At 37.1% G+C, this 21,430-nt stretch overlaps 1 protein-coding gene across 21 annotated transcripts in view; it reads left to right on the top strand.

Annotated features, from left to right (window-relative positions):
- Window positions 1–21,430, top strand: part of plxna2 (plexin A2) — a 775,091-nt gene that overhangs the window by 621,869 nt on the left and 131,792 nt on the right. For all 21 annotated transcript variants that reach the window (XM_087307494.1, XM_087307492.1, XM_087307488.1 and 18 more), the window contains 3 exons: window positions 3,710–3,863; window positions 10,015–10,111; window positions 18,662–18,776. In XM_087307494.1, coding sequence (XP_087163620.1) covers window positions 3,710–3,863; window positions 10,015–10,111; window positions 18,662–18,776 — 366 coding nt within the window. The remainder of the gene's footprint in view (window positions 1–3,709; window positions 3,864–10,014; window positions 10,112–18,661; window positions 18,777–21,430) is intronic.

Below are 21,430 nucleotides of genomic sequence, written 5' to 3'. Positions count from 1 at the left end.
CATGTAACCAGGGGCAGTTCTAGGATTGCGTAATTAGAGGAATTAGCTTTTAAGGTTCTGACTAAATTTGATTTACTGCCATCTATTCTTTAAGTATACAAATATTGTAAAAAAAAATGATGCAGCATTACACGTTTCAAATCAGCAGTTGCTTGTTAATAATTTAATAAAATTCATAATGACTTCATGTTACATTACTGATTAATCCATTTTAAAGAATTTAGTGGCACGCATTTAAGTTGTTTTTAATTTCTGCAGAACACAAAAGAAGATTCTGTTGGAAATTGGTGATTTTAGCTTCTATCCGGGTCACGGCACCAAATTGTTGGAAATTTTATAACCCAAAGCAGGGAACATATTTTAGGCAGAATTCTCTATTGAGAACGTGTTGGTTTTTCTGCCAGCTTCTTCGATTGTTATCATTTATTTTCTTGTCGGCTTAGTCCCTTTATTAATCCGGGGTCGCCACAGCGGAATGAACCACCAACTTATCCAGCAAGTTTTTACACAACGGATGCCCTTTCAGCCGCAACCCATCTCTGGGAAACATCCACACACACATTCACACACACACTCATACACTACGGACAATTTAGCCTACCCAATTCACCTGTACCGCATGTCTTTGGACTGTGGGGGAAATCGGAGCACCCGGAGGAAACCCACGCGAAGGCAGGGAGAACATGCAAATTCCACACAGAAACGCCAACTGAACCGAGGTTCGAACCAGCGACTTATCAACCGTCTTGCTGTGAGGCGACAGCACTACCTACTGCGCCACTGCGTCGCCCTTAAAATATATTTTAACTACTAAAATTAAATCCAGAAGAACTTGAATAAAGCGGAATTTAAGAGAGAAGGTTTTATAGGGCCAGTGATTGCATTATAACCCTATCAGAATATGGAATATTCCTGGTTTAGCCCCCAAATAAGATGACCAGATGTCACATTTTTCCATTTTTAGTCCTGTATATTAGCTCTGTTTTTTACTGAGAACAAGCCTAATCAAACGTGACCAAACTCGTAGAGCAAAATTACCATTCGATCACAATTCACTATCAATTACCTTCCAATAAGAGAAGCTGGGGCAGGCAGAATCATGCTGAATGACACAGCTGAAGCAATCCTAGTTCCCTCAGACAGCGTACAGTCATTTTACCTTGCACCTGAATTATTAAATCACACACACTTGTCAAAATACTCATTCTCTGGGCTTTCTCAATCTCTACATATGGCCCTATTTTTAGCTCCTTCCAGACACCTTTATTTTTAAGTGTGTGGATTATTTTTATTCATGCAAAAAGTACAATCTCAGGCATTCCGGGAAATATAAAGGCATGCTTGGGGGAAAAAAAGACCTGTCTGGGAAGCCATGAAGAAATTGCGATGTCCAGATAATTGATAGAGTGCCTGTATCACAGCTAGCTGATTAAGATAATGAGGCGTCCGGCTCTAAATGAGATGTTTCTGTCGTGCCGTTGCGCTCCACAACATGACAACAGGGTCACCGCTGCTCCATGATGGGATACCATCGCCATGACAACAAGCCTATCTGCGCGGAGCATGAAAGCTGCAAAAACAATCAAATTACCTTTATTAGAAATGCTTGCTACAATTAGCCCTCCCTGCACATCGGCAGCCGTGAAGGGAAAATAAAAAAAGAGAGCTAACGCATGTTGAAAGGAGCAAAGGCAAAACATAGAGACTCCCATCACGCCTCGTCAGTGTTGTTATGGTCAGACAATGCTTTCTAGAGCACGCTAACCACAAACAATGCCTTATGTCGATGTTTGAGGACGCTCCGTGTGTCTTCAGCGAACAACAAGACGGCTAATTAGCAATTCTGTAGCTGTCGCTCAGAGTGCACAAGACTAAAGAGTGCAGAGAAGAACATCCGTGCGCTTTTTGAAGTAATTAGATGTCATAGATGTGGGAAATTACAAAACAGAGCAACGAGGAGGGTCGGACGTAAGTGGTAAAAAGTCAGATTATTTATGTTTTTAAAGTCTTATGCTCATCAAGGCTGCATTTATTAATTGAAAAATTTTATTACAATTTAAGATTTGTTTTTTTTTCTTTTTTTCAACATATTATGACATGTAATTTATATGACGCAAAGCTAAATTTTACTTTTGTCTCTGTATCACAAGTCAGAATATTCTTAGCATAATTCTAATATAATTATTTGCTGTCTAAGGGACTTATTATTATTATTATTATACTTATACCGCATGTCTTTGGACTTGTGGGGGAAACTGGAGCACCCGGAGTAAACCCACGCAAACAAGTGGAAAACATGCAAACTCTACACAGAAACGGCAACTGACCCAGCCGAGGCTCAAACCTTCTTGCTTTAAGGTGATCGTGCAATCCACTGCGCCACCGTGTAGCTCAGTTTCGTTGTTATTATTTTTATTATTATAAATTTTATTAACATTCATTCATTTTCCTTTCTGCCTAGTTCCTTTTTTAATCTAGGGTAGCCACAGCGGAATGAACTGCCAACTTATCTAGCATATGTTTTACGCAGCGAATGCTCTTCTAGTTGCAACCCATCACTCAGAAAACATCCATATACACTTGTGTACACACATACACTATGGACAATTTAGCTTGTTAAATTCACCTGTACCACATGTCTTTAGACTTGGTGGGGAAACCCAAAGGATAATTACATGAACACAGGGAGAACATGCAAACTCCACACGAAAAGGCCAACTTACCCAGCCGAGGCTCGAACCATCGACCGTCTTGCTGTGAGGTGATCGTGCTACCCACTGTGCCCCCATGGCGCCCTATTATTATTATCATTGTTAAAAAATAATCATGAAAATATTTGATTATAAAGTATAATTATACAAAAACCCATATTCAACACTGAAAATATTTAGAATCTTTATTTAAGGTTGGAGACAAGTGGTCTCCAACCTTTTTGTCACTGTGGACCAGTCAACGATTGACTTTTGACAACGATTGACACCCACCCGGGGGTAGATTACTAGACCATCAACTGTTTTCTCAGAGGATGACAAGCTGACAAAACATTGCTGCAACTCTGCTACAAGTTTTATTTATAGAAAAAATTAAAAGCACTGCATTATATTTCTGTGACAAATAGTCGACCAAAATGTGTTTTCCATACAAAATATAAAGCTGATGCTAGTTGGTGCGTCACTCCCAATATGAGCACACAAGCCGCATGAATCCATTGAAAATAACTAATGCGGAAAAGATGCGATATGGGAAAGGCCATCGTCGTTTTCGATCTGCAGCAGTTAATCTTGCACAGACATGGTGGGTTCACCTGATGAGTTGACAAATGGGTTGCAGATCTATTTCGCTCAAGTGACTGAGATGTAACAAAAACTGAGAAACTGAGAAAATACGGTCATTTTTCAAAATAAAAGATTTTTCAAAATGAAAGATCGTTTAGACTTAGATAATAAATAAAACTGAAATAATTTATGTTGTAAGGCCTGGTACCAACTGATCCATGGACCGGTACTGGTACCATTGTCTGTGGCCTGGGGGTCGGGCATCACTGTTCTAAAGCATCAAATTAGCAAATTACAATGATTTTTGAAATATTGATTGAAAAAATAGATTTAAGCAATTGCGACTTTTAATTCCTTTATTGTTCATCAAATAAAAAAGGATCACATTTTACACATACCTGGTTTCATCTACAACATCTCTTTCCTCCATCTAGCTGCTTGTGAAAGTGACAGATGTTCCGGATCTTTCCGCTGGAATCACTTGCTCCTTTGGGAACCTGACAGAGGTTGAGGGCCGAGTGAATGGCAATCAGATTCTCTGCATTTCTCCGGCTGCTAAAGATGTTCCCATCATCCCCGCTGATCAAGGTATTTATTTAAACCTGAACTCCATATTGCGGTACTATTTTATCACCCCATAAATGTATAGCTGATTTCTACAGCTCGATTAACTCAACTTTCACCATCAAATTGCATCACTTTTGTTTATTTTATTTATACATCCATCTACCTGTTTCTTTCCCAGAGGTATTTAGTGATGGAATGATCTGTAATTTATTTGGTTATATTTTTAATATGCTTTTACTTATTTTTTGCTATATTGCATACCAAAATGTTGTACTTTTTACCAGGGTGTGAATTACAGGGAGGTTTAAGGGCGATTTATCCCCCTAATTAATGCTTGATCCCCTCTAAAGGATGTGAAAACAACATGTATAGGGGGTTTGTCTTCTAAATACTAAGAAATAGTTTGTTCTCATCTGGATCTTAAATATGAATATTATTAATTTAAATAATAGATAAGATAAATATACATTTGACCACCCTAGAGTGGATTATACCATTGTGAATGCATAATCGCGTCAATTTAATCTAAACCGAAAGACATGGCTAGTGTTCACAAAACACTTTTGTGTAAATGTTTTAACGCTTAAGCACGTTAAAAATACTTAAATATGATGATACTGTAGCATCAATAATAAGTACCAGTTCACACCATTTTCTACTGGTTTACTACCTGCTTATAACTGTTTAGTAGCACTATTTTACATCCCAATACCTAAACCCAACTACCTTACTATCAATAAGCAGCTAATTAGTAATTAATTGACTTAGACTGTGTATTACTAGCATCAATTGTGCATTCAAACAAAGTGTGACCAATATTTTTGTACCGTGTGTCCGTTCTTCTTCTTCTCAAGTGCTTGATTTGTACACTGGAGGTGGAGAAGATCTCTATTCTCTTGTATAGATGCTCTATTAATAGACCCTCCCTAGTGTATAAAGCAGTGTTGCTTCCTAATGAGGGCTCATTCAGCAGAGCCGCAGTATCGATCCCTCTGTCCACGTGTAGCGGCGGCTCTAATGAGCCTATAGTGACCTGGGCTTGGCCCCGGGGCCACAGACGTGCTCTCATACACACTCACAGCTATTACAGGTGACAAGGCTTCATGCCCTTTCACTACCCAGAACACCTCCAGAGAGAGAGTTCCTCCCCGGCGCTGATCTGCAAGCCCGTTTGGAGTTATCTGTGGTATTAATATCGGGGATCCTGTTCCTCTACCTTCACCCTAAGGATTTCTGTCATTAGTTAAAAATGGTTGTAAATAGTTTTAATAACTACTTTCTTTGACATGATGATAGTACTTAATATGTTGCTCATTATTTTGAAGGATGCAGGTACTTGGCATATATTATATTATATTATATTATATTATATTATATTATATTATATTATATTATATTATATTATATTATATTATATTATATTATATTATATTATATTATATTATATACTAGACAAGTTAGGTTACATTTTTTTTATTCCAGCCAAATAAAAATAATTATATTATATTATATTATATTATATTATATTATATTATATTATATTATATTATATTATATTATATTATATTATATTATATTATATTATATTATATTATATTTTTACCATTTTATATTTCATTATATAATAAAAATATGAATTTTTAAAAAACTACTTTTATTCCAGCCAAATTCAAAGAAATATTTAAAATTACGATTATATGATATTTTACAAATAAAACTGAATATTAATTTAATTTATTGAAGTTATTATTTTTTATTTTATTATAAATAAACTTTATTTATAATTCCTGATGCAGTGTAAATACATATATATTTCATTTCATTTATTTACTTATAAAGCACAAATAAACACACACTAAAAAATATTTGAACCAAACATTTTTTAAACGGCTTTAATGTTAGCCAAATGATAAAAAAGTAACCCTTTCTCCAGAAAAAAACTATATATTATATATCTATTCTCTGTTAAACATCACTTAATTTTATAATTGTAAAATAATTACAATTCCACTTGAGGGCTAATTATTTAGTTTAATAGTTTAAGAGTGACATGCATACGGTACGGCCAATTTAGCGTTTTTAATTCACCTGTAACGCATGTCTTTGGACTGTTGGGGGAAACCGGAGCACCCGGAGGAAACCCAAACAAACACAGGGAAAAACTCCACACAGAAATACCAACTGACCCAGCCAGGGCTCTAACCCACAGTGCCACTGTGACGCCCCATATAAACTATAAAAAAATAAATATAAATAATAAAGATAATGTTAAATATATATGTATATATATATATATATATATATATATATATATATATATATATATATATATATATATATATATATATATATATATATGCACACAGTTGAAGTTATTAGCCCCCTTTTGATTTTATTAAATTTTTTTAAATATTAAATAAAAAATATTAATATTTAAAAAAATTAAAAGGGGGCTAATAATTCTGACTTCAACTGTATGTATGTATGTATATTCCTTTAGTCATTCCTTTAGTAGTATTTTACTTTATTTTACTCACCAATATTAAAATGCTTAATCAAATGTAAATATTTAATTGTTTAATTTATATTCCATCTGTTTTAAAATAAAACTATGTTTGTCCTTGAAAGGGGAACAAAACTATGACATTTGTTAATATAACTAATTAAATACTGTATAACATATTAAGTGTATTAGTTGCTTCTTAGTAAATTTATTTAGGGGACACTATACTGTCAGTGAGTGCCGTCTTTGGCATGAGACATTAAACTGAGGTCCTGACTTTCTGTGGTCATTAAAAATCCCATGGCACTTCTCGTAAAGAGTATAGCTGTAACCCTGTTGTCCTGCCCAAGATATCTCTATTGGCTTTTATCCTCCTACTCCACAAAATTGGTTGTATCACTGTCTCTCTACTCCAACTATAGCTGCTTGCTATAGTTGCGTCGCACTTGCGCCGTTGTCCTATGGGTGCCATCGCATCATCCAAGTGGATGCTGCAGACTGGTGGTCGTGTGGAGAGACCCCCCCCCTTCTTGATTGTGAAGCGATTTAGGTGTATGGCCATGCACGATAAATGCACTATATAAATACACATTACATAACAATAAACATATTATCAAATCAAATCAAACCACTTGTATTATCATATCATCAGCAGCACACGTGCTGTGATGGGTGAAAAGGTACTGGCTCCAGACTAAATACATTGACAGTGTAAAGTACAACAACATACTACCAAAAACAAAACAAAACAATATACAATTGGCAATGTTGACAGTAATACATAAGATAATGAATAGGTGTACACATAGTCTGACTGTTGGTGCTAAATTGGTTGGTAAATTAAGTATATCAGTTGCTTCTTAGTAAATGCATTTTTATTTTTTATAAAAAAAATAATTATTAAATATAATAATTTGTTTTATTAGTTTTTATTTATTTATATTGTTAAAATATGATCTTGAACTAATGTAAATATATAATTAATTATGTGTGTGCATGTTTGTTTGCAATTTTACAATATCAAACTATAAATTTGTAATATTTGTTTTAATATAATATTTATTTAATATAGTATTTTTCTTCTTGTTGTTTTTTTGTAATTATTACAAGCATTGATTTTAGTCTTCAGTGTAATACACGAAATCATTCTGCTATTCTTGGTCCTGAAAAAGCCGTCTTACTTTACTATCAGTGTCAAAACCACAGTGTGGGAAACCATAAGTAGAGGATCCCATTCCACTGAAAACCACATGATGTAACTGCATATATGATTACAGAGATAACGTTCAAATGTTGAGTTGTAAGCAGTGCTTATACAGCAAGATTACACTGATTTTTTTTTAAAGCTTACATTCATCCATGGTGAAATTCCTACATGTGCTTGCCGTCTAACCTCTTTCGGGAAGCAGATGGCCATATATATGCGGCAGAAGTTGGTTTTGATTATCTGAATCACAATAATCCCCTCCCAGCCCACAGTAAATGACAGCTCTGTTTACCCATGACCCCTGCGCTCTTGTTGAGAGGAGCGTTATCCAATCAGTGAGCTCCCTCAGGTAAATGTCATCAAATCCCCCGGCGCTTCATATTCAGTGCGTCTCTCTTGACTGAATCAGGCTCAGTAGGAGCCCATATGAGCTTCCAGCATGTGTGGAAATACACACTCATTGAGTGCTGGGTGTGACCAATACAAGTTTATTTCCAATAGCCGCGAGGCATGAGATGCTTGGCATGTGGGAATTGTGTGCCAGTTATTGTCCTTGGCATGTACACTAAAAAAAGGATCAAATAGTATAGCTCCTGATATAAATTATAATTAAGGATGTATGAGTGCTTGTGTTCTATTTTTATATTATAAAGTAAAATAATAGAAATCCATTATTCCAGTCTTTAGTGTCATTTCATACATTCATTCATTCATTCATTCAATCATGTATGTATTTATTTATTTATTTTATAATTTTTTACATTTTTGAAATGTTTAATTTTATTATTTAATTTTATTATTTAATTTAATTTTGTTTATTTATTAATTAATTTATTTATTTTTTTACATTTTTTAAATGTTTAATTTAATTTTATTTTATTATTTCATTTTTATTTATTTATTTATTTATGAATGTATTTATTTATTTATCTATTTTTTATTTGTTTGTTTGTTTATTTATTTCTCTGTTTTTGAATTGTGAGCCATTTATTGTCCTTGGTTTGTGAGTCAAAAAACTGAATAGTAAAATTCTTGATATGGCCTATAAAAACTAAATATTTGTATATGTGTGTGTGTGTGTGTGTGTGTGTGTGTGTGTGCTATTTTATTATTATAAAATAAAATATTACAAAATAAAATTATGAAGTAAGTTATGTAATAACATTTACTTTAATTTAATTTAATTTTGATTTATTTTATTTTCAATATTAAAACTCCTTGTTTGGTTTAAATACTAATTTATATCAATTCAATAAAATGTATTTTCTTATAAAGCACAAATAAAGACAATAAACAACAATAGTTGACGACTATATAATATCTAAATATATAGAATAATTTAAAATAAAAAAATAGGCATAATTCCCGACTTTCGGATGAGACGATAAACCAAGGTCCCGACTCTCTGTGGTCGTGAAAAATCCCAAGATGTCCTTCGAAAAAGATTAGGGGGTTAACCCTGGCATCCTGGCCAAATTTGTCCACTGGCCTCCATCCATCATTTCCTCCTAACCATCCCCATATCATAACTGGCTTCATCACTCTATCTCCTCTCCACCAATCGGCTAGTGTAGTCTGGCGCAGTAAATGACTGCCGTCGCGTCATCCAGGTGGATGCTGCACACTGGTGTTGGATGAGGAGATTCTCCCCCTAAGCCAAAATGTGTAAAGCGCTATAAGTGTCAATAAAAGTGCTATATAAATGTAAGGAATTTTGCAAATAAATAACCAAATGTCAAATCAATCATATGTGAAAACACTCCCTCACTGAGTACTGCTTGTGACCAACTCTAGTTTATTTGCAATAGCCTCGAGGCACGAGATGGTTGGGCGTTTGGGAATTGTGTGCCAGCTATTGTCCTTTTTGGCACATATGCCAAAAGAAATGGTCTAAAAATGTTTTTAAATGCCCCTTCAATCCATTCATCCATGTTAGAATTCGTAGAAACAGGTGGGAAGGAGGGAAGAGAGAGGAAGTGGTGCTTTGGGGTCACGGCTGACTCCTACACACTCTATGCTTGTCGAATTCAGGATGCTGCTTTCTGCTTATTTGACTATGAAGAGCTGGCCGCTTATCGCTTGCTCTTGGTGCCGATCGGCATTCTCCACGCTGCCACTCTGCCAAACGGGATTGCGTGCTGGCTGGTGTTCTGTGGCGCTGCCAGCGGATCCTCCGCCATTACATCGCCACTGCCGCCCGCAGGCCCGTTTCACATTAACAGCAGGCCTCAGCTGTGTTCTGTGACAATAGCATGTCTTTACTATAAAAAAGGGGACAAATATGCTCATATGGGCTGCTCAAGGCTCTGACTGCGAGAATGCCATGCAAGGGATGCCAAGTATTAATCAGAAGACAGCTTGAGCATGAAGCAAGCTGAAAAAAGGGTGGCAAAGCAAACCCTGCCGAATGAGATGTGGCGGAAATGTTCTCATCTATTCTGTTTTGTGTTTTTTTTTTTCAGACTGGTCAGGTGTGGAGCTCAGGCTGAACTCCAAGGAAACGGGTCAGATGCTCATTAGCACTGAGGTGAAGTTCTACAACTGCAGTGTACACCAGCTGTGAGTATACACACACACACACACACACTCACACACACCTCATTTGATTAATAGCGATATTAATAGATATTAAAAATGTGAGAATTGTGCATTAGAGGATTAGAACTCAATGTAGAGGATGGTTCGATTTTATAGTTTTATGTGAGGAGAAAAAGGAGCGAGGACCCAATTGCAGAAAATGTAGGATTTATTATAAAATACAAATAAAAATAAAAGGCAAAATAAAACTACCCCGAGGGGGAAAACATGAATAAAAGGCAAAAACAAACTTGACAGGGCTGGCAGGACAAAGCAGGACTGGAAACAACTAGACAGAGTAATATCGACAACGAACTGGCACAGGACAGAAAACAAGAGGGGATTATAAAGCAAAAGTAAATTGACAAAAACAAGTGAACATGACAAACTAATAATGAGTTAACAAGGAGGGTGGGACTAAACAATAGACGGGAGAGCGCATGACACAGAGAGACAACACAAGCCATGCGCTCACATGAAACGAGACTAGAACACGCAGACAATGAGATAACTCATTAACCGCGTGTTTATGACAATACAAGCACGCGGTGCATGTAAACACACACCACATGCTAGACACAACACCAACAGAAGACTGAACGCAAGACACGAGTACACGATGAATGAAAGCACTCACCGTGCAATCACACAGACAGCGTGCATGTTTCATCCCAGCGCCGACCAAAACCGAAACCAACTAGACTGAGACGCTGGGAATGAAACACCACGCTGCAGACAGACGAATACAAACACGAGTACAAGAGCTCGCGCGTCCGAGACACGCAGAGCCCGCGCGGCCGCATCAAGCGGGAGCACGCACACTGTGCACACCCACGAAGGCGCGCGCACACACGGAGACACACACAATGACAGAAACAAGTGCTCGACCCAAGAAAACTCGAGCCGAGCAGAACAGGACAGGATTAGACATGACTAGTGTCCGGATTCTGCCACCAAAACAAGAATTTACATGACCAGAGTGGCAGAACCCTGACAGTTTTATGCTTTATATTCTCCCATTACGCTCACTAAGACAAGGCTTTATTTGCATTTGTTTTACAAAATTAATAATTTTTGTCTCCCTAAAATGATGTGACCAAAAATCGATAATAATTGTTTTGCAATATAGAATTGTATTGAATGTGAGTACGCCCTCACATTCACACACACACACACACGTTCATACACTACAGCCAATTCAGATTATTCAATTCACCTATAGCGCATGTCTTTGGACTGTGGAGGAAACCGAAGCAAACACGAGGAGAACATGCAAACTCCACACAGAAATTCCAAATGGCTCAGCCGGGACTCAAACCAGCGACCTTCTTGCTGTGAGGCGACATTGCTAACCACTGAGCCACCATGCCGCCTAAACTGCAAATAAAAATACTAACATGAAGTAATTTCAAGAAAACAGAGATAAAGAGAATTCAGGGTTGCTAAAACCACATAATTAGCTATTTGTCAGGCAAGAAATGTTAAGGTGTTATTTTATTAATAATAATAATAAAACATGGCTAAATTGTGATTGATTGCATTTGTCTTGATTTGAATTGCACTGTGGTTTAGCGCAGAGCCGGAGTGGGACTCTTTTTCAGCCCTGGAGTTTCAAGCCTCAGATCGGCCCACCTCAGTTCACCACTGACTATATTAAAATAAGGTCATTTCCAATTCAGTTTCTAATTACACTATCACGTCTTTTTTTGAGAGAACAGCTCTTTTAGAACTTCAAATGTTCAACAACCCTTACAGTATTATGTCAATAAATAACAATAAAAATTTTTTTTTAAAAATGTTACTCAGACAAGGACCGAACCCAGGTTGGCCGCGTCATAATCTAATGTACTATCCACTGTACCAGAACAGCTGTACGTTGAATGGTGACTTATCTAGTTATATCATCAGCACGAGGCTACGAGAAAATAGATAAAAAGAGCAGAGCTGCGGTAAAAAAATGAATAAGAAGGCTGTGGTCAAGTAAATAAATAAATTATTTTTAAAAAGTGTGACTGCTGAGAGCAACAGATTCTGGAACTAGGGACACCGGCCCTCGCGGCCAAAAAACGGACCGGCCCACCGGGAATTCTCCCGGTCCTCCCGATTAGCCAATCCGGGCCTGGTTTAGCGAATTTCATTCTGCATTACCACTCAATCTGGATGTAACTTGTGTTAAATCACAAGATATACAATGTGTTGTGCCATCTATCCGGGGACACGTTGCAGTGATGTTTGTCTTTATGATGCATTCGTCCCACATTCACAGGCCCTGCTGCTGATAATTCCTGTGTTGTGGAGTATCAGTGTTGTGTCACAGCTCAGCCAGCTCCCTCCACACACTGCGAATGATTCAAAAGTGTTATGCAACACACACACACACACACACACAAAATGAGTTGCGGGCCTACAGGCGATTTTTTTTAAACATTCAAAGAGTTCATCAAGACTGCTTTTGGCTCCACACCAGATTCTCGCAGCGAGTCTGAACTCCCTGATTCACGTTTTTGCTTTCTTTTCCGTGTCTTGCGAGAGCCTCGAGGCTATAAAAAGCATCCATTATGGCAAATGCCGACTGATTGCTTGACATTTCTCAAGTGTCGGGGCTGAGATGTCTGAATTGCTGAATCTAAGTGTTCTGTGGGCTTTGGCGCTCGGGATGGGGGCATCGCTGTCTGTCACAGTTCAATTCCACTTCATCTGCTCTGATGGCTGATCAGAGAGCAGAGAGTTGGACCGCATCTCCGCTCTCCAGGAGGGCGCTTGTGTCTGATCGTGCTTTGTGTCTTTGTACACACCGCGCGTGCTCCCCAACTCCCCTCGTGCGTGTTTATGTGTGTTTTAGCGTATATTCATAGCTTCTAATGTGGCCTCGTAACCACATCTCGTAAGCCTGCCTTCTGCGGAGAACAGATGCTGCGCGATGCTGGAGATCACAGTCGCTGGAAGCTTCCTAAAATGCTCAGGAAGAGGCAGCTTCCGAAGGTGCTGATTGGCTGGCGCTGAAAGACTCACCCCCTCCCATTCTTCCCGTTCCCTTCATTTTCGTACTCTTCTATGTCGCAGAAGCATCTGACAGATCTGGAACTAATCAAACTCCTTGTATTTAATCCTTCTGAACATGCAGACCTCACATGGAGCTGCGTTGGCCTTTTGTGCCAATGCCACTTGGATTATGGGTAGTTGGTGGCAGAATGGCCTTTTTTTGTGTTTGACCTGCCATGGTTTTTGGCACGTTTACACTTTCCAAATTTCTTACGTTCTCCATTTCAATTCAAATGCTGTAATAGTTTTTTTTATCTGAGACCTACTATGTCTCTTTTCACATGTTATAATATAACAGACGTCTCAGGTATTTTCAGAATGTGGCTGAAGTTTCAGCTCAAAACATTTTATAGTCACAGTTTACAATGAGATCTATTAGATAATGTTAGTTGATGTATTTACTAAAATGATTAAACAATGAACCATACACTTATTACAGTATTCAGTCATCTTTCTTAATGTTAGTTAAAAACTAAGTCAATCATTGTTGATTCTTGCAATTAACTTATGTTAACAAGCACAACTTTGGATTTTAATAATAGATTAAACTATAAACTATAAATGCTGTACTTGTGTTCTTCATTTTTCATTCATGTTGGTAAATACACTAAGTAACATTAACTAATAGAATGTTAATGTAGTGTCTGATCCATTTATATGTATTTAAATCACTCCATTTATGCCTATTTTGGAATGGAAGATGGTATTTTTGTGTGTGTTTCTTTAAATGCAAATGAGCTGCTGCTCTCCATCCCCTTTCCATAAAAGGATGGATCCTGTGCAAACTGCCCAAACAAACGCTCTCTTTGGTTTTGTTGATCATGGCTATCAAGCTGACATGACATTGTAGTTCTTTATTATCATTAAAGTTTATCAACTGCGTTCATTTTAAAGCATTGTCTGTTTAAACTGAACCTGATCTGTCCCGAAAGATGTTGAACAGAGCAAAGAAATTTTCACAGGATGTCTGATAATATATTTTTTTCTTCTGGAGAACATCTTACTTGTTTTATTTCGGCTAGAATTAAAGCAGTTTTTATTTTTTTGTAAACTATTTCAAGGTCAAAATTATTAGTCCCTTTAAGCTATGTTGTTTTCGATAGTCTACAGAAACAAAACCTAATAAAAATAGAAGCACCGCATGATAATATAGATTACACTATCATATATACAATTCAGTAAATAATAGCAAAAAAACAAAAAAAAACAAATTGATGGCAGCAGAAGAGGACAAAATAAGAAAAACAGTTCAAATAAGTATCAAAAATACAGTTCTAATGCTGACTTTCAATAATCATTTTTTTTTTTACATGAAACTGAAAAAAACTAAAAGTAAGTGATCTTTTAATTGTTGGTGGGATGGAGTTCCATAGCTTTTACTGAAAATACCGACTGACTGAATTAACTTTTTTTGAGAGGAATAATACGATACCCTCTTTCACCACCCCTAGTAGTTCGGCGAACAGTCGTTCCACCACTGATTTAGTGGTGAAGTCGGGTTATGTAAAGTCTTAGGGTGCTTTCACACTTAGACTTTTGTTTCATAACCTGTCTCGTTCGCTCAGTTAGTGCTGTTCATTTGGCATATGTGAATCCAGCAATCACGCTCTGATCCACGCCAAAACAATCGGTCCGAGAAACGAACACTGGAGCTGATCGATTGTAGTGAGAAAGCGATACGATCCGAGCCCGGCTATATCATAGTGTTTTATGGATTTGAAATAGATATACAAAGTCTTCCGGAAGTTAGGGGAGTCTCCCGCAAATGCACAGAGACTCCCGGATGCCACAAACGTGTGATAATCTCCCGGAAATCGCACGACTTCCTCCCGGTCCTCAAATACATTGCGCACCCTTCTCTCACCCCTCCCCACCGCATCCCTCCTCACTCTTCAGATACGTCGCACGCACCCTGTCAAACACCACCAAACCACCACCCCCCTGACAGCTAAGTGGAAAATAAACCGTGAAACTTTGACCAATGTGAGGAGAGTTGACTCACACATGACTTGATTGGTCCGTTTAGAAACTTCTCAGTGTGAATGCAAACTGCTCCAAGAACAATGAGCAACAATGTAACAATTTTGATTCCTGTTTCGGAACAAATGAATCGATTCACAGGTGTGAAAGCACCTTTAAACAGTAAACAAATATGTACATATTTAATGACATTTTCTCAATTAAGCAGGTTGTATTTAAACAATAAGTGATATAAGAAATTATCATGGAGTGATAATAGATTAGGGCAGCCTCACATGACGTATAGTCACGAATAAATCTAAAATTTGCTAAACTGAATCTGAGCCGGTTACAAACCTTTTTAACCTGAGACTTAAATGATAGTTTCAATCAAAACACCAAGGTACTTGTACTCAGGTGCAACTTTTAATCTTTCCTCTGATACAAATACATCTGGTACTCCCCTTAACCTATCATTTTACGAAAAAAACATACACACTGTTTTAGTGATGTTCAACGGTAAAACAATCTTTCCGCTCTATAAAAATGTCCTTTATAGTGGTAAAATCTTATTTTGACTTTTTAAACATTGTGCTTATTAGTATTTCTTTTAAAGAAGGCTGTTCCAGATTTGGTTTTTCCATGGCGTCCCGGGCAAAACCCCCTTGATTATAAATAGTTTATGTTCAAGTGAATAATAGGTCCCCTATAACTCGTGATTTCTATACAAATGTTACTGTCCAGTAGGGTTGGCCAGCCCAACAGCCCAATGGAGAGGCAGCTCTGATGAATATTTCAGCATAAAGTCTTTTGCATAATTTAACAGGCACACATATAACACAACTCTTGGATGCCAGTGTGCTGTAGAGGTTTATAGCTCTAGAATCATCTCCCAAATTCCCAGACATCAAACATGTATGTAACATTTCTCTAGAAATAGAATAAGTCATGCTTTAGAATTGCAGGAACCAATCTAATTGCTTTATTGTAAGCTGTGCTCATCTGCATATAAATGATGAATGGAGTGCACTGCACACAGATACATCCATATACATATGCTCCTATAATGTATGACTGTATTCTCCCATGGATTGCCTTCTGCATACTGTAATGCTGCTTATGGAGCTAAATAGAGATGGTGTGCAGGAAGTGAAGAGATACTGGGATCACAACCCTGTTTTATCCTAATTTTTGCTTTAAATGAAACACTTAACCTCAGGTTGCGCCTGGGGGACTGTGTTTTCGTTAGCCAATTGCATATTGCTGAATAACAACCAAAATAACAACTGCGCCTTCAAACACTTCTGAAATAATCATGCAACGATTGTCAATTGATTGGTTGCAAGGCCTGTTCCTATCATGCTCAAGTGTATATTTAAATATATACACCTGTAGGGATAATTTACAGTTTGAACCCAAGGAATGACCAGTCTGAAGAAGAGCCGGAGTCAAAGATTTAAAGAAATTAAGTTCACTGAAAATAGTTTGCCGTTTCATCAGCAAAAACCAGCTTTAACACTTGCACTTTAACAACTTTAAATCAACAACAATTATACTCTCACATAATGTCATTAACTGCGTCATACATATAGGTGTTTTAACCTGATTGGTTAAAACACAGATCTCAAAATCACAACATCTCAATATCTCAAGCATACAAATGTCAGACATCCACTAGACCATTTAGAGCTGACTCCAGACCTGAGAAAGAATCCACAACCGAATAGAACGCACACTCAAAGTACAACCTGTTTCTTACCCAATGCTGAGTGTACTCTTAGCCGTCTTTATCAAAACTCTATCTTGAATGAAAAAGGAAAATCACTTTAAACAGAATTAACACATCATAATAATATCAAAATCACTTTAGACAGTATTAACATATAGCAACACAAATAGGAAAACTGTTGTTTTCAGTCATCAAGCCCTTCAGTTCTACCAGAAAAACCAGGGAGATAATTATGATATTAGATTACATTTATTGATGAGTAATATTTGACAAAAGCATCATTTAACAAAACATAGGATTTCTTTGGCAAAAGCCCCATCATTAGCTTGATTTGGAAGCTTTTAGATCCAGCTATGACTACCTAGGACGAAAGCAGTGGCGGAGCCTTTACCCCCAGGACAGGGCCACACTGGTGGGGGTGGGGATGGGTCGGTACCTGCAACCAAATGAATGAAATGAATTGGACAGCTTATAAATTCCTTGTGTCTCTTGGCTATTGGCTGGAACTTATTGTGATGAGTGATGTGGTATTATGTCTTTCTGGTAGTACTAGCACTAAAAGCTACATTTCCACTCAAGGTCTCCATGATCTTTGACCTGGTTTGGTTCTGAAAATAGAAAAGTTATGAAAATTCATTCTGAAAATAGAGTTACAAAGAGACAGGCTAATGCACTGAACATTCTTATATTATATCAAACAATATGTTAACATTATTCATTAGTCAAAATCATTTCAGGATTAAATAATGATAAAAAAAATCATATTAGTAAATTATTAAGAAAAAGATAAACGTTGATCTATGCTGGGACGGATTGGAGGGCAGAAATCTGAGTCCATCACATCCCATTGTTTTATATACAACAGCAACTATTGAAGATACCATTAGTTAGATTATCAATAGGTAATGTTTTATTTAACATGAGCAAATTATGAACAATACATTCAATGTAGTATTTTTTTTATCTTTGTTAACGTTAGGTAAAGAAAATATTATCATTCATTAACTAATGTTGACAAGCTCACCTTTGAATTTTAATAACGCATTTGTAAATTATGAACTATGCTGATCATATTAAATTATTAAATACATTCATTATATAAACTCATTATACTTTGTTCTATTTTCTATTACTTTTATTTAATGATGCTATTGCAATGGCAATGCTATAACTTGGGTAAGAAGTAGATGAATGTCCTCAAAGTGAAAGTAGCTGTGATATTTTCATTAGACTTTCATTTAATTTAAAAAGGTGTTCTCATGTACTGATCTGGTTCTCATCTTAATGCTCATTCAGCTCTTTCCTTCTGGAACACTGAAAGTCACAATTACAACTTACTTTAACAACTGTTGCATTTGCAATTAGATGGTGTTTTTTTTTCTTCCAGATTTTTCCATATTCAGTTAGGAAGTCATAACGATCCTAATACAGATCCTATGTCGAGGAATGACTATATGTCTTAATAAAATCAGTATGGCTCAATACCAGAGTGATAATTGTACTTCTGAGGTGTAACCTTTGCAGAGCTGCATTACATCTGTATGTGGGTTTCAGCGGCACAGCGTTGTCCAAATCTCCACAGCACTCTTTTAATTTATTCAGCATTAAGCCGCAAAAGGTCAAGGACACAGCAGTGCTAGTCTCAAAGGCACGGCCCGCTCCCCATTGCTAATCTAAAGCCCAGAGCTACACTTTTGTGCTGACTTCTTTCTCTGTGCCCTCAAAACCTGGCTTGGGATCATAAATCAGGAACATCAGTGAATAGAAATAACGCTTTATTCTTTCTCTCTCCATCTGTTTAGGTGTCTTTCCTGTGTGACCAGTTCCTTCCGCTGCCACTGGTGCAAGTACAGGAACCTCTGCACACATGACCCCTCCAGCTGCTCCTTCCAGGAGGGACGAGTCAATGCCTCAGAGGTACAAACACAAACATTAGTGGCATGGGGATCTTGATTTTTCATGGCTGATTTGATTGCTGATTTTTACAAGTATATTTGACAATTCAGTAAGTGGCGAAAATGCTTCTAAGCAGTTAGCTGTCATTAAACAAGAAAAAAATAGAAGAAGATTGATCCGTCATTAACCATATATGGTTTGCCTAGATCATGTGTGCTGGATTGTGTGTGCCTGAAACGTGTGTGGTTCTGCAGGTCTGCAGCTGGATATTATTGGCAGGAATAGCTGCATTTGCTTGGTTAGTGTTGTAAACAAAGCAGCTTTTTGCTATTTTATATGCCTTACACAGAGATAATCTATAAAGACTTATACAGTAGATACATTAATAAAACCTCCCATCCCAGAATTCAGCATTTAGGATTCTCTTCCAGTGTTTCTTGCTTTGGGAACAGTGAGCTTGTGCCAGTGAGTTTTTCTATATACAGCTGTATAATCAATACATACATGGTTGTAATCTAAGCAATAATGCAATGTATAGTGTTGGGGAGTACAAGCTACAAGTAGCTCAACTACTAGCTTAGCTACATTTTTCAAAGATATATACAATAGATATTGCATATGGACCCTAAACATGCGTGAATACCGCTGCCACATTTGTACAGTGCTCCCAGGGCATATGTCATTTAATTGCACTAGTCAATCTGAAGATGCAGGACTTTTTCGTTGCATACGGGTGTAGTAAGGAGCAAACAAAGAAAACTAAACTTAAAGGCAGAATATTTCGTTGGTAAGATTTAGTTTTTTAAGTTTTTGTATGTTACAAATTTTGTGCTCAACCAGCCTGATCTCACGAGGAAATGGGCGTATTTGAAGTTTTGTCAGTTTAGTGAGTTCATTCGTACGAATATGTATGATTTTAAAAAGAAGGTGTGGCACCCAACCCCACCCCTAACCCCTACTGTCATTGGGCGATGAGCAAATTGCACTAAATTGTACGAATTAGATCAGACAAATTCAAAAGAATTAGCTATTAAATGAAAAAGTTACGAATTGCCGTGAGATTGCGTTGGCTCAACATGTAACGTTATTGATGATAATACAGTCACTTCCTGCACTGACCATAAGGCAAAGTAGCACCAACTTGCTCTAAATTCTAGGCTTATGCTAGTTTTGTTCAAGAAAACTAGCGAAAATGTAAATGAAAAATGTTAACAAGACGCTGCGGTGCCAGAAACGTATTATTAACTTATAAGAAACGTATAGAAACGTATTATTGTCGGCTAAGTGAAGTAACTGCTAGTTTTTGAAGTAACTTTTGAGGGTACCTGATAACATAATAGTGCCTGCGCCTCACTTTTCACCCTATATTATTGAATATTGCAAATGTTTTATATCATTTTGATCAGAAAGGAGGATATGCACATTGAGACGCAGGGATATCAATGGTGCACACGAATCGCTCCCTCTGTTATAATAGGAAGTGAAAGCAGAAGAGAAGGTGTGTTCCAGGACATGGATTAGATCAAATTTAATGGATAATACATTTCTATGCACACAAACACAAGAGCATGTGTCGGCAATGCCTGAGCGGTCACTTATCCATGGATGTAGAAAAGTGATGTAAACTTATAATTTTTGTAATGTAAAAAAATATTTGCAAATTGACAACCAGGAAAACTCCAGATCATTGATATGTGTATATATGTTTACATATCTTTGTCCTTAAATGGCCAGTCTTCCACTACACCTTGGTCCCACATTCATTTCAAAGGAGTGCTACCCTCTACTTAAATGGCGGCTCTGTTGACGCTTTCCTTCCAATAGACAACAACAGTGTAGGCAACATCTAATGTAAATATCTAGGGCTTGGCGGTAGCTCAACTACTTATGATGCAGTGTAGCTTTTCCAATAGCTAGCTACTTTTTCTAGCAAGTAGCAGTGTAGCCTGACAACAACTACATTCTATTTAAGGAACCAGCAATGTTCTGAAGCTTACAAGATGGGAATCATCCATACGCTATCACACCCTCATTCACTATGGCCAATTTAATTTATTCAATTCACCTATACAACATGTCTTTAGGCTACATGGGAAACACTTGAAGGAAACTACACCAACCCAAAAGTCTTGACTTATCCAAACAATGTTTTCATTTAGTGTTTTAAACATGTGATGTATAAAAATAACAAAGATTAACATTTAAATTGTTTTCTAATATCACATATGAGGCAACTGGGCTTCCAGTAAAGTATTAAGTTTGTTGGTGCATCTGGTCTCCATCTCTGGCTCCAGTTATCACTCCATTTTCACACTTTGTAGACTAAAATCATTGCAGTGCTGCTTGTATGCAAGTCTGGAACAAAAAATGGCCAAATTAACACACTTTTGCGTTCTTACAAGGCGGTCGATAGTTGTAGAGTATCTAGAACAAAAACACACAGTATGTGCATGAGGTTAGAGGCTCTCAGTAGCAAATCTACAGGATCACAACCCTCTGGGGAAGAGCTTCCAATAATAGCTGCTGAAAAGTGTGTGTGAAGACGTTGGTCGTTTCGCTCGAGAGAGAGAGAGAGTGTGTATGTGTGTGTGCACATTTGCAGGTGTTCAGCTGATCAATGTGCTACATTACACCCTGTCAGGTGGTAAACACACTTGCTCACCCTCTCACAGCGA

This window comes from Danio rerio, chromosome 23 (assembly GCF_052040795.2).
Source record: "Danio rerio strain M-AB ecotype USA chromosome 23, GRCz13ab, whole genome shotgun sequence".
Classification (NCBI taxonomy): Eukaryota; Metazoa; Chordata; class Actinopteri; order Cypriniformes; family Danionidae; genus Danio; species Danio rerio.
This window is presented reverse-complemented; position numbering and strand designations above follow the sequence as displayed.